The sequence below is a fragment of the Tinamus guttatus genome, unplaced genomic scaffold (assembly GCF_059628265.1).
Source record: "Tinamus guttatus ecotype Peru unplaced genomic scaffold, ASM5962826v1 Tinamus_guttatus_pri_ptg000652l, whole genome shotgun sequence".
Taxonomy (NCBI): domain Eukaryota; kingdom Metazoa; phylum Chordata; class Aves; order Tinamiformes; family Tinamidae; genus Tinamus; species Tinamus guttatus.
This window is the reverse complement of record NW_028289186.1, coordinates 219,183-237,639: the sequence shown is the minus strand read 5'-3', so window position 1 is coordinate 237,639 and position 18,457 is coordinate 219,183. Positions and strand designations below refer to the sequence as shown.

At 38.1% G+C, this 18,457-nt stretch overlaps 1 protein-coding gene across 1 annotated transcript in view; it reads left to right on the top strand.

Moving 5' to 3' along the window:
• The window catches only part of VPS13D (vacuolar protein sorting 13 homolog D), an 82,129-nt gene that overhangs the window by 48,468 nt on the left and 15,204 nt on the right, over window positions 1–18,457 (top strand). Inside the window, 7 exon segments of the mRNA XM_088536204.1 lie at window positions 116–265; window positions 374–470; window positions 1,014–1,162; window positions 3,612–3,746; window positions 4,139–4,306; window positions 13,010–13,142; window positions 13,612–13,807. Coding sequence (XP_088392330.1) covers window positions 116–265; window positions 374–470; window positions 1,014–1,162; window positions 3,612–3,746; window positions 4,139–4,306; window positions 13,010–13,142; window positions 13,612–13,807 — 1,028 coding nt within the window.

Sequence of the window (18,457 nt, the reverse complement as noted above, 5' to 3'; positions counted from 1 at the left end):
ATTGTCATTTTGAAAATACAAAAATTACTCAGGCTGCTCTCGCTTTCTCAGTAGAGAGCAAGTCTCTCTATTGTCACATATTCCAATTCTTTTATCTACCTTGTTCACTCTGTAGGTAGACAACCAGCTTATTGGCACCACACAGCCTTTTATGCTCTTTCTGACACCTAAGATGAGTGAAAATGAGCCCGTTGAGACTGGTCCTGCAGTGCAAGTAAATGCAATGAAATTTCCCAGTAAAAATGCTCTGACTGATATATACAAGGTAAACGAAATAATCTGTCGAGTAGAACAGTGTGTCCTTTTGAATGTCTTATGCAGATCATATTTCTAGTATTCTTACTGTAAGCTGAGATTTGTTTATTTCTTGTAGCATCTGATGATCACTGCCCGGAAGTTCACAGTTCAAATTGAGGAAAAACTGCTTCTGAAGTTACTGAGTTTCTTTGGCTATGATCAGTCTGAATCGGGTATGATAAATTAGAAAGACTATGCCTTCCAAAGGCAGAATTATTGTCATTTTTGCTTGTAAAATTAAGCTCAAGTAACCTTGCAGGCTGTGTTAGAATGCCTTTAGCTGTTTAGAAACTTTCACTGTTAATCAAAGGAGCAAAAAATGTAGAAAAAAGAATCCTTGTTGGACCATTTGAAAACATAAGAACAGCTAGCTTGGATGACAAGGAAGAAAAGCTGAAAAAGCTCTCTATGTCTTACAGCAGGTAGGGCTGACATTCTACAAAAACAAAATAGATATGGAAATTGTAAGAGATTTGCCTGATAATGGCATCTTGGACAGTTAAGATATCATCTGAAGTATTCAAGCAGCTATTTCTTCTGACATGTAATATCTGTTGCCCAATATAGTAAAAAGTTCTATTAATTAAAATAAAAATGGAATTGAAAATGCTTGTGTAGCTGTGTAGTTCTGATCATTCTTTAAGAAACGTGCATTCCTTTCTAGCCATATTCTTATATACAATCTGTTTTGATTCCTGTGTTATGTCTGGATGCAGAGGTTGAAAAGTATGATGAAAATCTCCATGAGAAGGTTGTTGAACAGAGTGGAGGCCAAAAGCGATACTACTTTGAAAATCTCAAAATCAGTGTGCCTCAGATAAAACTGAGTGTCTTCACTTCCAACAAGCTTCCTTTGGATCTCAAGGTGAGCCACTGTTTTCGTAGAAGGTGCTTCCAAATAAAGGTACCCTATTGTAGGAAGAAAAAATACCATAAACTTTTCAAATTTTATACTATTAAGTTCCATTTATGTGGTATATTGACCAGCAGCTGTTTCAAAACAGAAAACCCCACTGTATGCATTCTGGTACCCCAACAGAGACTTAAAACTTGAAGTTGTATATGAGTGATAAGGTGAGAATGGAGCAAGGTGAGAAGTTAATTAACTTAGCAGAAATACAGGAAAAATCAGTTGTGCCATTTTCGGGAAAATAATATTTTCTCATTGAATTAGGAGTGGTTGCACAAATGCTCTCTAACTTCGTTAGATATTAATGTCAATTCAAAAGTTGGGTTTTATGTTGTAAGTGTATCATGGAGTCCAAACACAATGACCCACAATGTCCTCCAACCTGCAGTCTTATACTGCTTTTAACAAATGCTTGTGCAGAGGAGGATAGTTTAATATCAACCTATAAATACTCTTTGCCATTCAGCAACACTGTGGAAGTGTAGGACTTTGCACGTTAGCTTCAACACGAGCTTGCTCATTATCTAACTATCTCTGCATTGAGAAACAGTGTTAGTGGTAAGTGGAGAAACAGCCTATATGTGCATTAGTTGGGAGAGAAGATTTTCCAAAAGCATCTACTTAGTAGACAAGACTGGAGTCTAGTTGAGCACTTACTGCCTTTTTGCAGTGGTTTTTGATTGTTTTATTTGGAAAATGTAGTATTTTATGCACTTCTGTGCGGAATTTTGTCTTTAACAAACTCATGTGCACTTCCTGGTTTAGCTTTTCCACCACCTTTGGTTAAAAAAAAAAAAAAAAAAAAAAAAAAAAAAAAAAAGATGTGCCAGTATTGTTATCAAGAGAAATCCTGGCATGTGTTATATTAATATACATATTTTTACTCATGTTAACAGGCACTGACTGTATTCTGTATATTAAGTTTCACACAAGGAGTTCTGTTCAGTTCCTTGTAGCACAGGAGCATTCAGGGAAGGGGGGAGAACATAATCACAGTAAAGCCTTTGTAGAATTTTTTTTAAGCACCTCACATGATTTTGGAGGGTTTGGACATTGCTCTCTGGTAACGTGGTACAGGCAGATTATTTTTATTAGCTTCCAGTAGCAACAAGATTGCCTTATTTAATGTCTCATAATTAAACATATTACTTCCTAAATCATGAGGTCTACTCTACTCGTTTGTTCATTCATTTACTGAAAAAATAAATAAGTCCTTTCTTACATTCAAACTTAAATCAGACATGTAATTTACCTGAATTGCCTGAAGATGGCAGAAAAACTCACATACTGCGAGGCATGCTCCACTGGTTAATGTGGAAAGGTGCCACATAAGTGTATCAGTGTTTTTGATATTAATAACTGCGCAAATGCCATTATTATGAAGAACCGAAATAGAAGCAATCTTTTTGTTTCTTAGAAATATATATTTCTTGTTAATTCTGTTAATTCTTCCAGAATTACGAAATATATCTGCAAACAGTACTGGGGACCAATAGCATGATTCTGTCTTGCAAGTTACAATGCTTTTATTTATTCACTCATTTATTTATTATTCTTGCCCACCTCTCTGTCCAGCAGGTATTAGCATTGATAATGTTGATACTTTCAGTGCAAAAAAGTTACAAGTGTGCAAGAGTTACTGTTGAGATTCTTTTTCTTTGCTACCAAGGTAGAGGTGTTGTAGGTTGTGTTTGTCAGTCAAGATGGACGACGTTAATTTGGAAGTTAGTGATATAGTCGCAGTACTTTCTGAAGTGACAGTTCATTTGAATGTGTCAAATGTATTCTCAAAAAAATGACATTGCCTTAAATGTGTTCTTTATTAATAGACTGTACATGGTACTGATGGCCCGTGTGCTTATTACTCTGTTTTCTTCCTTGAAAATGGTTGAAAAAGCTAGTTTTAAAGAATAGCTGTATACCAAATAAGAAGAAACAAGCCTCAGGCTTCCAGGAAATTGTGTAGGTTATCCCACCTCATCGTGATCCTTAATCTGTTCATAGTGCTCCAGCAAAGTGGAAAACATCCAATTTTGTCTTGACTACACATCACAGAGCTTTTTCAGCCTCAGAATTAGGGTTCAATTTAATAAAACATTTGAACAAGTATTACAAAGTGCAAAGCATGGAATCATATAAACGTATTCGGTTTTGAAGTATGAATGTTCACTGTAGGAGATGAAATGCATCAGGAAGTCCATTTAATTACTTAGGAGTATTGAACAAATGGAGTTCTAATAGCTGTATCATTGCTTATATGTCAAAGGCTTGTGGAATGATTTCCCCATATTTAAAAGAATCCCCATGGCAGAAGTAAACTCTTTTAGCTGCTTCTGATAATCTTTGCTTGTTATCCTTTTAGGGATAAATTTGGGTGCTAAAAATAAATATTTTTTTTAATTAGGCTTTGAAAAGCACGCTGGGATTTCCCCTAATCCGATTTGAAGATGCTGTGATTAATCTGGATCCTTTCACTAGGGTCCATCCATATGAAACACGGGAGTTTATCATTAATGACATTCTGAAACACTTCCAAGAGGTAAGTGTCACACACATTTTATTGTGGCAAGGGCTGAAAGTCTTGATTTGAGGCCCCTCGTAAGACCAGGGGGATCTGTTCCCCGAATATAAGCTTAAGTGTTAATGTTGTATTATTGCTTTGGTATCCTGAGAAATAACATTGCATACTTCTATGAAGAATACACTTCATTTAAGATGAATATCTTGCAGATATTTTTGTGTTGCCGTGTAGAATCTCTTCGTTTCTTCAGTGAAACTCTTTATCTGTGTTTGTACAGGCTTTCATTGCAGAGTGATGTTACAGGGTGGGTTTTTTGTTTGTTTGGGCTTTGGTTGGTGGTTTAGTGAAGGTTTGTTGGTGTTAATGTGTGATCCAGAAGTGATACTGTGCCTTTCCATTTGGTTTTGCAGGAGCTGCTTAGTCAGGCCGCAAGGATTCTAGGTTCTGTGGATTTCCTTGGCAACCCTATGGGTCTGTTGAATGATGTTTCCGAAGGTGTTACTGGACTAATAAAATACGGCAATGTTGGAGGCCTTATAAGAAATGTCACACATGGAGTATCCAACTCAGCTGCAAAGGTAAATAAATATGGCATGGCAGTTTGCTTTAGAGAAAAAGAAGTAAAAATAATTAGATAGCAGATAGTGATTGATCATATTTATTGATATAGTCTGTCTTTTTTGTAAAATTGTATTTGAAACATAGATTTTTGAAATGGTTGCATACATGCTTTAGGGATGTCAAAAGCACTGCAGGATTTTATGAAGATATTCAGAGCAAAATTCATTGCGTGAATCTTGCAGATTTAATTCAGTAGTTGGCAACATTTTAGTTCTCCCTGGTTAAAATGTGGCATTGCCTGGTACTTTCAGATGAACAAAGCTATATTGGTTATTAAAATTTCAGAATTGGATTTGGAATATTTGAAGATTGTTTAGTATAACACGTTAAATTTGTCATTTTATTGTTGAAAGTAGTTAAGCTGATATAAATATGTATTTTTACATTATACTTGTTTTAATCTTTTTTTCCTGTACCACTTAAATTCTGAAGCACTTAATTTTAAATTGCTACATATACATTTTAATTATTATTGCTTATTGTTTATATTTACTATATATCTATTCCTAAAAGTCATGAAATCAAGTTTAGTTTATATATTTTTTGGTTCTTCTGGATAATGGTAGAGAGAATGCTGTTACATCAGTGTTAGTCGTCAAAAAAAACAGGTTTCGTGCTCAAGAGACACAATCTAAATGCAGCATCCAAAAATAGGGAATGATTTTGGTTGTGGGCTGGGTTATTGCTACTGAACAAACATAGGTTGACTTAAACCAAACAAAAACCTTGAATTTTATTTTTTTTAATGGTGTGTCCACACATACTGCAAAAAAGACCCTTAGTGGTTGTGTGTGGGTGTGTTGCTTTGCTCCTAATGAAATGTAGGCCGCGTAAAAAGTCTATCTTTAGCAGGTATTTTTTTGCATATTTGCAGGTAGGTGACATGCTGGTAATAGCAATTGATATAGGAAAATATTCCCGGTGTTCATCTCTGGCACACTGCGGGGCTTTTGGATTGTTGATACTTTCATACAGTCTGTATGTACTGATTGGACTGTAATCTTCTGGAGATATTTTAATGCAGCTCATTTTCAAAAGCTGGGGAAGGAAATAACTTCCAAAATTTTCCCTGTGTTTTCTCAAAAAATACGGTATTTAGGTTACCAATATTTTTCTCCCTTTATCTAAAGAATAGTCAAGCAAAAAATAAATAGGCTTAATGCATGAAAACTTTGTAACATTCAGTGTAATGATTTAAATACATGCTAGTTTCTTATTTCACTTAATGTTTATCCCTTTATTCCTGGGCTGAAGATAAAAGCATGGGGAAGACTTTATATGAGAATTGGTAATTTTTGTGAGCGTGCCTTGTTTACCAACAGGAGAACTTGCCTATTGTTTTCATTTTTCAGATTATATGTATATGTAGTCATACTTCCTCATTTCACAATTTGTTCCCTTTAACCAGATATGTGGAAATCTTCTTGTTTTCCACATTATTGGGAAAAGGATCATCCAGAAGATGAGAAATGTGAGATGTAGAATCCAATATAAGGAGTTCAAACAAATATGCCTGTTGATAGTCTGTCTTAATCCACGTGGGCAGTACGAGGTCTTCTGAGTTTTCTTATAGAGCATTTGAAGCATGTGATCTTTAAGATCTCTTACAGTTTCATCATGCATTCTTAGCATTATCAACACTGCAATTCCAGGCTTGTTCATGCAATGTGGAGGGCAACTTTCTGAGCTTCTGTAAGGCAGTGTCCTTCTGTGCAAATGAGTGTTTTTGCCCATATTTTCTACTCATGGTTCTGCAGCCTCTTGTGACCCATCTACTCCACCCAATAGAATATGTTTCTTTAGTGCTTCCTTTCTATAAAGTGTTGTTTCCCCATTGCAATCACATCTGCAGCAAGTCTCATAAATCTTTCTTTAAAAGGCACGAGCCTTCCTATGTTTCCCACAAGGGCAAGGTCATTCTTTGAACTTTGGAGTCATTTGTAACCAAGGTTTTGCGAAGGAAGATTTTGAAAGGCAGAAGAGCAGTTGGATGCTGAACTCCCATCAAAATTCAACGGGAGTTGAGTGCCTGCCTCCCATTTATACCTTTGAAAATCACCCCATGTACTATTTATCTTCCCAGTTTTTTTTTTTATTATTTTTTTTTCCTTCTTGATGCATCCCAAATGTCTCAGGTGCAAGTTTTGGACAGATTCCTTTTAAGGGTTTTTTTTTGCATGAACTCAGTTTTTGTTCCTTCAGAACAAGGAGTGGAATTTATCCTTCAGGAAGGCTTAACTGGCCAGTTTCAAAAGGGGAACATTAATACTGCTACCTAGAAGACAAAGGCTAAAAATAATCATTATAAATTCTTCTGTATCTCTTACACTGCTTTTGGATGTCTATACATGCTAGAAAAGTAAGCAAGGAAGATCAACATCGAACACACAGTTGACATTTTGAGTACAATTTGTGACATGTCATGTACATGGTGTAAAGTGGGACTCAGTCTACTCCTATTCTAACACATATGTGCCTTATAGTCTCATGTAGGATATAATGGGTTTTGGTGAAGGCTCCTTATATTGTGGGGCTGGCAACTTAGGCTGCCAAAACTTTTATTTGCAGAATGATCTTCTGCAAATAATCTGGTTGCTGGAAAAAAAAAAAAGAAAAAAGGAACCTATTGTGGTGGTTTCAGTTTTCTGGCTTGGAAAGTGTCCTTAAGAAAATCTATACTCAGTTTTAAGATGGGTCATTTTTTAAGGTGTAATGGATTATCTAATCTAATGGATAAATCACCTCCGTTCATAAAATTACGCAAGGAACCTTTAATACCAGAATGATCACTTTAAAAGAAATACTTCTCGGCAGAATTGACAAGCAAACTATTTGAGTTGTGTCTGGTTTTGTCATTTTATTGCTTTTCTATTTTATAGTTCAGTTGACTATCCCTGTAATGGCTTTTCCATGCATTTCAGAACACGCAGTGGGTAATGCCTTCTTTCAAGTGGAGAGCTTCAGTGTATTTAAGTTGGCACAAAATCTTAGGTTAAATAAAGTTCACTACAGACAGTTTTGTAGTTTTTATCCCTTGGAGACTCCACATTCTGTATTATAAAAAGTTCTTTGATCCTAAATATAGACACCTGAGGGAATTTCATTCTCTCTGAATGGAGACTTCTATATAGTTGCCATATGCGTAGAAATGTCTTGAATTCTTGGCATCCACCCTCCCCCCACCCTTTTAGGCATGATAATACTAAATCCTAAATTATTCCATTTTCAGCAGCATTTCAGTTATAAGTGAAAGCTGAAGGCTGAGCTAGCACCTGAACAGAAGTAGATGGCAAATGGATGTGCTGACATAATGTAAGGCCTGGTAGTTAACAGAAGTGATTATTCAGTTTCTCAATATGTATGTAATTTGTTTGATACTTTCATTCCTTACAAAGAACTCCAGCGTCTTGCATATATTATGAGCACATAAGTGCTGCAGTTATTACAACCGTACAGGTAGTTTCAATTCTGTATATAAATATTGGATGGAAATGAAAATAAAATAAGAGATATATATGCTTTCATAATTTTCTCTTGACTCCCTGCCCTTCTAATTAACTGCCAACAGCAGAATGTGTATGACTGGCGAAGACTCATGCTAGCCAAAATTAGGAAGGCTGAAATTTTTTCTGGGGAACTTTCCAGATTTACGTTTGGTTCTACTTTGTTCATGGTTGTCTTCACAGAAGAACTGAGTATTGAACTTAGGTAATTCAGCAGCGATTGCCATAAGCAGCTTTTCCTATTCCTAGAAGTCAACATGATTTCCACAGCTCAGTGTAAACATAAATTTGCTTTCTTAGCTTTATGGTAATGCTGGTTGTCTCTGTTATGATTTACTTGATTAAGGTTTAACTTGCATTTCATACACAGCTCTAGCAGTATGCTTGCAGGTTCAAGAGCAGTGAGAATTCATACGAAAATGCCTAGCTTCTAGGAGTGTGTGACAAAAAGTAATTGAAATTCCTGGCAGGACCTGGGTTTTAAGGTTAGCTGATTTTAGTCTCTATGCAGCAGTCTGACTACATCTCCCTACTGTTTATTTGAAGAGGAAGCACATATAAAACTAAGTCAAATCATAGAAATTTGAACTTGCAGTTCCCTGGCTGTGTATCCCCAGGGAGGGAAGACGAGGTTTTTGTGTCAAAGGCGATGGCTGGGACGTCTCCTGAAGCTGTAACTGTAGAGTAGATGATTGGCAACAGTTTTACAGGTCTGAAAGAGTCCTCTTTTGAAGAATTACTAGCAGTGTGTGCTGCACAAAGGATGGTAAAGTAGCAGCACAGCCTCTGGAAAGGAAAATGAAGCTGTTGCATGCGTACACGTATACAGTATCAGCAGGGGATAAAGATGATGTTAAAAGCAAACTTAATCTGGTAAGCTCCAAATACATTGCTGCTAGGTATTATCTCCAGAAACTGGACTAGATCCCCTCTTCTTTTTTTTTCCCTCAGGTTTTCAGTATATAAAGTTGGGGAGGGGGTGTTTTGTTTTGTTGAAGGTGTGTAACAGGGCAAGCAATTCCACTGGCCAAAATAAACAAACAAAAAGAGCTGAAAGATTTGCAAGAGTTAAAGCTGGGGCAGTGGTGGGGGTGGAATTATCTGTTAAGAGTATTAGTTGTTTAATAAAGCACAGTTGTCCTCCAGATGAACCCGCCAGTGACTCTGCAATTGGGGTCATTCCAAGTTCATGCTGTGGACTTTTGACTGCCTTCTGTGTATGTGAAAACAGCCGGCAGTTCCTGCAGGGATCACTCATTCAACCCTGTAACACAAAACTATGGCCAGCGGGCACCTGCTGGCGCAGCTCCCCGGGAGGGCCCTGGGGAAGCTCCCCGGCCCCTGAGGCATCTGCGCGGCTAAAAGCAGCGGGGGCTTCTCGGGGATACCCGGCTAATCAGGGCTCCACGCAGGCTGCTCCTCAGGGGGCTTCGCAGATTACCCAGCCAACAGGCCCTTGTCAGGAGCCATTAGGAAGCTCGGCTAACGATGGGATGTGAGCTAATTAAGGCGCCTTTCCTTGGGTATATGACATAAAGAGGGTAGGCAACACTGCGTGGAATCTTGGGAAACATGTTTCTTCAGTGGGAAAAGTGATTGCCAATAGAGAGATGAAAATTTCTATATGTCTTAAAATCAGAAGCTGATGATAGCAGTTTGTAGATTTAATGTTTTCTAAATGAAGGGCACACCAGATCCAGTCATGGTTCCATTGTACATTTCTTTTTGGACGATTATGGCTTGATCATAAAAGCTTTTTGGCTTGACCTGAACAGTCCTATGTGTCGAGGACGGTTTTTAACAATTGCTCTGCACATGTGTTAACATGGGAAGGAAAATGTAACAAGTATGTAACATAGGTTAAATGAAACTTTAAACTTTTCTGCCTGAACCTCTGAGTAATTATGATTTCTTCTTAGAGATTGATAAAAGACAAGGTTAAAGTGTTTTGGGGAACACCTTCACATAGTGGGGTTCAACAGAAACACCTAAAAGCTTTTCAAATACTTAAAAAATTTCATTTAAACTTAAAGCCTTAAAACAGTTGACCAAACAGGGATTTAAAAGGAGGAAGCTGTGTTGCCTTTCTGGTTGCTGATGCTTTGTAAAGCTAAATGTACTGTTTGTACCTTCCATTTCATAGCAGTGCACAATGTAAAGAAAAGTGGTATGACAAATTTTGTAATATTTATATAGTATAAACTTAAGGATTATTTCAAAATTTACCAGCAACTATTTACTTTTTGTTATTTATTGACTAGCATTGTATTGCTAGGTTCACAGTGTACACTGATTAGTGAGATATTTATTCCTTTCAGACTCTGTGTGGTGACAGATAATGCTTTTGTCAGCAATGCATCAGGCAGGAAGCAAATGTCAAAGCAGCAGAGAGAAAAATGAAGGGCCGAAGTCAGTGTCGTGCGTAGGGCTGTAAGGAAGTGTCTGTTGACAGCATCTCCTGTTTGGAAATCTGATTATCACTGTTGTTTTGTTGTTAACTAATCATATAGCCTTTGTAGCAGCTCCTTGTTTTTCAAGTGTATTTAGGGGAGTTATTGCTGAAACCGGGGAATGACTTTTAATCATCACATCTAGGGATTTTCCTGCTTTGGAAAATGTAAGAATGTGTGTGAGAAATGGAGATTACATAATTCACAGTTTACATTAGACTTTCCAAATTAAATAAGTTTGAAATACTCCTTTCTCCCCTGTTGAAATAACAGGCTTATATGCTTTGGTCTTGGAGAATCGCCCTTGATTATGGAGGAAGAAGTAGGAGACAGCAGCAAGGTGCTGTGGTGGGGAGGGCTTTCTGGAAGGAGCTGCATGGAGTTTAACCAGGTATTCTCTTTTAAAGGAAATCTGCAAAGCAGAAGTGACAACTGGGTAAATCTGCTGATCTCTAATTTAAATGCATTTGGCTGTGAGGTTTACACAAAATTTGTACCTGGCCTCAAATTCCTTTCTCCCTTTAAATTCCATCTTGCAGTTTGACTTTGCTCAGTCAATATTTAAAAATGTGCAATTCTCTGGTGTAACACTGCAAGAGTTAGTGGGATGTTTGGGCTAACGTCATAATTGATTATTTGTCCTTTTGGGATGTCCTTAGTGAACCTTGCAATGCCAAGAGCTTAAAAAGCTTTAAAAGATTGCTTAAACTCATTCCCATGCCGTGTGATTCATGCGTTTCAGAGGGAACATGCAGTACAGTCCCGAACTAACTCCATTTTAATTCTTGCACCACATAAGCCTTATATTATTTGGCACACACTTTGATTCACAAAACACTCTTTTTTCTATTACTTGAAACAGCTAAGGATGCATTGTCTGTCGTTTAAGTTTTTATGGCCTATTTTAAACATTGTGCATTTTATTAAAACAAAACAAACAAAAAAAACCAAAAACATGAATAGATGTGTTTGTTACACGGGTGTTTTTCAGTCCCTCTTGCAGAACGTGGTGGGCAGTCCATATCGATCAGAGGCAAAGTGTAAAGGTAGAAAAGAAATGATGAACGACCGGCTTCCTTGAGCCTCCCGAGGCAGCTTGGGCATGCAGGATATGGCTTGGTTGCAACAGCAGGGCCTGGCTTACACAAGTGCAATAAAATTTTCCATAATCATAAAGTGTTGAGAGTGGTTTACATCTTCTTCCAAAGATCAGTAGCATAATGTCCTGGAAATTCGGCTACGGCCTCCAGCTGGAAAATGTTGGGAAGGGATGCAATGCAATAGCTTTCCTGGAGGCAACCCACTGTGTTCTGCATATAAGGTAGAGCTGCCTGCAAATGTTTGACTTTAGCCTTTGTTACATAAAACCAGAAGACAAAACCCCAATTTACTTAGTTATTTTAGTCAAAAAGCAACTCAATATGAAGTCCATAGTTTGTAATTAAACTCTTGTTTAGTGTCACCTGAGTCGGGGTGGAACTGGAACTGAAGCGTTTCTTGGTCCATTAGAGTTCTCATGGGAATTTTAGTGTTATTTTCTAGGTAATGTGAACAAAAAGCTCCCTGATTAATCTTGTTTTTTTTACACTTCACACATATGAGTTATACCATGTGAGGACAAGATGAATATTTAACTTGGATACTTAAGATTTTTTGCTTCTTACTCTCCTAAGAAAATAACTATTTCTATATATTAAAACAGAATTGTTATTGACTATAAGAGGTCAGGTTCTTTTTTCATAGAGAGAATAAAATGAGAGGAACTGCATACATTTACTAGAAAAGCTGGAATAGTAGATTTGACCACTTCAAGGGAGGAAATAAAAAAAAAAAAAAAAGACTGTTAAGAGAGTTTACTGGTTTTCATCGATAATAATTTGTTGTTTTATTTCTGCTAGCCGTAGTTTGATATGCACTGATGCAACTTTCAAAATGTTCTTGAAAATCTCTTTCTAGACTTGACAGATTCCTTAATATGATTTGAATTTTAGAGCTTGTAGAACCTTTTGATTTTTATAGCAACTCTTCTAATCCTCTTAAAGCAAACTATCTCCTCTCCCTCCTGTTCTCCACCCTCCCCCTCTAAAAAAGCAAAACAAAACATGGTTCTAGGACGGTTTCAGGGCAGTTTGTATTTCTAGGCTAATTAAAAATAACAACTACATTAAGTTCACCAAGAGGTCAGCAGTAATGCAGTCAGCGGTCTGTGTGCTCTGCTTTGTGTCCCTGTGATCAAGTCACAGGAAGGGTCATGGGATTTCATTTTCATTCACGTGACTAAAGGCTCCTTCTTGAGATAACTGGAGCTATTGGGCTGGTCGTCATTCTTGGCTCGCAAGTACCTAAAAGGAGGAATTATGGCAGAAGCACCCGCTGCCCCCAGCCCTGAAAAGCTCCAGGGAGAAGGGAGGGAGCCTTGGTGTTCGCACATGGTTTAACCACACTTCACACACTGGATCTACTTTGCCTTGGCCACTAGAGTTGGGCACCTGAGGTGGTTTTCTGTCATCTTAGGCCTTGAAAGCACCTAAGTAATTGTACAGGGCTTCCTTCATGGCAGAACAACTGGAATGATTGCATATGCGTGAGAAAATGATCTGTATAAATCTGCAATTCACAACCAAAACTCAGGATTTTTTTTCAATAAAGCTATCTAAGGAAAGTACCTTTTGTCCTTTTAATAACAGGAAAAGTTGCTCTCTTGCAGTTTGCTGGGACCTTATCGGATGGTTTGGGAAAGACGATGGATAACAGACATCAAACTGAGCGGGAATACATTCGATACCACGCTGCCACCAGTGGAGAGCATCTTGTTGCTGGAATCCATGGGCTTGCACATGGTAACCTCAGCTGCAATTTTATCCCCTTTATCTCTTAGCAAAGTAATGAGTGGGTTAAATGGAAGAGGGCATTATATCTTGTGTTATTTGAGTGCCAGATGTTAACATGCGAATGATTATGGTTGGACTGTAACTTTCCCATGCTTGCTTTCTGTTCCCCAAACCCAAGACGCGCAAGAACTAGAACAGCAGATAAAATTGTTTTGTGTAAAATTTTTTATGGGGTGCATATGCATGAAAAAATACAGGTAAAAGAAATTATAGCTGTTTACATATACACAGCATAAGATTGCAAGCTAATACAGTCAGTTTTGAAATAGTTCATGTATTACTTTAAATGCACAATGCATCTCTTTCAACTTTGAAAGTAAACCATTTAGGCAGACAGCATCAACTATCAAGAATCTGTATTTTGCTTTATGTTTAGAGGCAGTACTTCTGACACTTTTGCTGTTCTTGTCGCTGCTAGGTATCATTGGAGGACTGACAAGTGTAATAACTTCTACAGTTGAAGGTGTGAAAACTGAAGGAGGTGTCAGTGGTTTCATTTCAGGCCTTGGAAAGGGGCTGGTTGGGACAGTAACCAAACCAGTGGCTGGAGCTTTGGATTTTGCATCAGAAACAGCACAGGCAGTGAGAGACACTGCAAGTCTAAGTGGCCCCAGGTCAGTGAGCAGTTTCTATTTCCAATTAATAATATTTAAAAGGCCTACTGCAATATCTGTTGCATTTTCCAGTCTGATTATCCTTCTTGACCAAAGGAACTGTAATTGAGTAAGTTTAAATGGGAGGGTTTTTTTTCCCTGTGCAATCCCCTGCACCATTTAACTCTGTAGGAAAGCAAATCTTTAAAAGATGGAAGAGTTCTGGAGCCAATACTGTCATTACCTTTTAATTTTCCTTTTGTACGACCATTGACATTTACAGAAAGTGTGAATGTTTGCCTTTTGTGCATATGTTTACCTTTGTATATGGATGCTAAGTCAGCACATCTGGACAGATGCTTTGGCTTCTTCCCTGTGCTCAGTAACTACCATAATGTGGTCTCTACAAAATGATGGTGTTTGTTTAAAGTAAATGAATATTCATTAGTACTGACCGTGAATGTGGGAGAGGGAAAGGGCATAAGCTCTAAGAAGGCTTCTCTGAGAGAAGACTCCCCTACTCCTTGTAGCCAAGCAAAAATTGCTTTATATGATGACACTGTGTGTGTCAAGAAGTCCTGCTCTTGTACACAAGATCCTGACTGCTAAAGGAGTGGGAAGAACAATCGTAGGTGTATTTTATTTCCAGAGAGCTTTAAGGTAAATGTTTGCAAAGCTTTGGGGTTTCTGGTTATTTGTCTTCCCATTTGGCTTTTCCATTTCCTGTGTTTTATTATGCCACTCGTGGAATCCTGAGATGTCTACCATCAGGCTTTCAGTAAGGAACAATAAGCTTGATGAAGTGTGAGTGAGGTGCAGGAAACTTCCAGGAATGAACCCAGAGGTACTTTGTTGTGAAAACAGAAGTGTTTGCATGTGTATCTTATGTAATTTGGTACTTTACTTGATTTGCAAATCAGGAGATCAAGGATTACAATTTGGTAAGTAAATATGCATACACAAAATTATACTAGATCTGTAACAGTGCATCCCCGAGAAACAGATTTACTATTTTGCTTGCATATTTCTTGATCCTGTAACTGTGCAGATTTTTTAACAGGGATGGGGAGGACACCTGGCTGTATTCTGCTAGTTGCTGCATGAGTTGATCCGTGTTTTTTATTAGCGTATTTCAAGAGCACATATACTTAAAATTCATGTTTTGAAATACTTACGTTAATGCAACACAAGCCAATACGCAGTAGTGATGTTATCAACAGCTGTGAAACTAGACACCAACTGGGAAAGGGAGACCACAGGAACCTTTATCTGTAGCCCGTGTGTCTTTGCAACGCAGTTCCCTTCAACTTATTAGCTGACAATTAAGAGATGAAGTTTAGGACATCTGAGCTTTCACAGAATTTTGAAATACTACTATAATAGACCACTACTGTGGAATGATTTTAATCTTAATGCACTTTTCATAAATACAAGCATTACACAGAAGCTTTGTGTTATGACCAGCATTCTGTGAAATGGCTCTGATCTATGAACAAGGAAAAATCCAAAAGAAAAACCATTTTCACTTAATTTGGGAAACGTGGATGTACGTGTGTGTGTTTTGAAGGGTTAAGGGCTATGCAGAGGGGAGTTTTGTTGCTTTTCAAGTTCACAGAATCTCATCAAAGCTTATTTTTAAACAGAAGATGAATATACTTGAGAATACTTAGATAATGGGGGTAAGAAATCCTTAAGCACTCCTGTACCAAGGGTTTTTTTTTTTTTTTTAAATATACTTATAATCAAGCAACCAAAGTGTTCTTTAGGGGCTTAAAAAAAGAACAACAAAGCATTTGGACATTTTTTTGACTGCTGTGTACCAATATCCCCCTGTTGCATTTGTTAACAGTTCAAATATGTGTGGTTTGGAATCAGAATAATATAGTGTTCCAAACCGAAGCTGTTGGCTTAGGGTGAGTATTCTGCTTAAGTATTCTGGGCCACGCAGACCCTTCCAAACGAAGGATACAAGAACAGCAGTGCGTAATGAAAATAAGTTTATGGCATTAACTCATCTCAAGTGTAGTTCTGAACAGCTTAACGATGCAAGTCAATAAACATGGCAACAGCCCCCTGAGCCTATTTGGAGACTTTCTCAACTAATGTACTGCAGTGACTATATTCTCAAGAGTTTCATGTTTTGAAGATAAAATTAAATATTGCTCACCTAGTGCTGAACCAGGACCCTGCTGTGCACGAGTCAAACTCGGTCCTTGGACCTGGTCCAGACGTGATTCCGAGGGTCCTCGCACTAGTGCCGATGACAAGACTGGCAAAGCAGACATTGCCCTTCCCAGGATTTACCTAGAAGGCAGGGAGTATGTGTATCAACTAGCACTCATTGCATTGCATAGATCTGGAGGTGTTGTTTTGTTGGTCTAACCTGTAAAGGACTTGGACAGTGTGATTTCTTTCATATCCTTTTTTTCCCCCCTCTTCCCCTGTCCACCATGGAGAAACAGACTTTTATTATGAACAGCTCTCCCAAATGATGTTTCCTTTGTGTGTCCCTCTTGCTCCTTGGCACCCTGTTAGATGGCTGCAGACACTTGCTTTTCCTCAGGTCGCGCCACCTCCCATGTCAGTCACCACCACGCTTGCTTTTATGGGTGTGCATTTTCTGTCACTAGTTCACGCAGATTCTCATCACTTTTGTTGCACTGCTTTGAAATCCCCCAGCCTGTAAGTTCCCATCAGCATTGTGTGAAAAGGGACACTCACCTCCCTGTTCCGTGACAAGTTCTGGTCTTCGAGTCATCCAGAACTGTGCTGGCTGGCTTTCCTGCCATATCACATTGCAAACTGATATCCAGCTTTCTGCTTACTATTCTCCCCTAAGACTTCTGTAGTTGTAATTTTGTTTTATTCCTTTGCAAAGATCTTCTTGTCATTTAATATTTGTGTTCTGGATTATTTTTCCCAAGATGAACTAGGTTGCAATTTTTTAGGTTGAATCCCATTTCATTTCCTGCCATATTTCTAACCTCTGCAGGTTCTTTAAGGCTTCAGTGTCCTCACTGGAGTTTTAAATGCCTCTTAGTTATTGTCCTCTGCAAATAGAATTTTATATGCTACTTTGACCTGATCCTTAAAGTAAAGCAAGTCTCCTTTTGTGCCCACACATATTGCAGCACTTCAGTGTAGATGCGTTTCCCTGTTTCACTGATCATAGTGTTATCAGTCCTATCTGCCTTCTGCTCCATTTTAATTTATATTTGGTGACTCTCTGTAGTTCTGCTGGAGGTTCAGTTCCTCACATGTTTGTTTGTGCGTGTTCATAATGACTGTAGATTCTTCTTGTGGTGGAAGTTGCTTATCAAACCACAGCACCTGTGCCTCTGCGCTATGGGTACTTTTATCTCAAAACCTTAAGCTGAATTTTCTCAGAAAATGCACCTCTTAGCTCTGCTATTAGCTAGAAACAGACAGTAATCCAGCATCCAAGACCTAAACAAAGACTCTCAAGAGTGACTGGAAAACAGTTATCTACTCCTTCTATTCCCTTTATACATTTAAAGAAGGTTTCTTACTGCTATGAGACACTTGGAGTGTGTAATTGTGGTTGCAGTTTTTCCTTTTTTCAGCTTTCCAGAAGAATGAAGTGTTTCTTCCCCTTATTCAGAATTATTTTCCAAAAGGATGACTCAGATAAGAAACAGTATAGTCTTTCCTAGACAGCAGTCCCCAGAAAACAGAAAAGTCTCGCGTGCTATCCCTGTCCAAACTTATGTGACCAGGACAGATGTTGTACTGAAGATCTGGGAATGAATCAGTAAATATTCCAGGTCATATTTTTGCTATGTTCCTGTAAAGCTAAAAGGTGACAATTACATACATGTAGTTTTTGCAGCTCTGTCTTAGAGGTCAACTGATACTTTCTTAAATGTCAAGGATTGCCTGGTAGAGGTGCAGGACTCCATAGTCCTCCATGGATATGATGACTCTTCCTGAGGGCATCTCAGTTCTTGACAGTGGTGGGAATTTTCAGATGTCAGTAATAATTATTTGCCAATAAGCATCGTCCTTTTGGGATTTCCTTGCATATTCCCTCCTCCTGTCAAATTCCTCTTAGGGCCCTATGCAAGGAACTTGAACAGCAGAGGCATCTGCCCAAACCGGGGTAGCTGGAGCGCAGCTCTGTGTTTCACCCTGTTTTGGAAGCTGCATGTTCTCAAGCAATGACTAATCCTTGAAAGTCAGTCTTTAGTTGTAAGACTGGCTATTTCAAAAAATACACGTATCGTTTGTAGACCAATAAATAATTTATTTTGCATTTTATTCTATCTGAGATCCAGAAAGAGACGAGAGACAAATTTGTGTGACAGAGAAATACACTGGCTGTAATATTATAACCAGAAAGAAGCAAGGGAAAAAAACCTTTTTCTCAGTCTTCCCCACTTCCCCTCCCCGAGTCGACACACTGACATCTCACAATTTGTTCCCTTTGCCATCCCTCTCTAGGACAAAGAGCTGAAGAATAATTACTTGGGAGCATAGCCTGTTTTTCACAATAAAGCAGAATTAGCTATGCATGATTGAAGAAAGTAGGCCTGATGCCTGCAGTTTTCCTGATTCTGCAATGCACAGGATATAGCTCAAAAAAAAGGAAAAGAAAAAAGACGAAAAACACCTCAAGTTGCTTCATACTGTTTTATTTGTAAGGTCTATAAT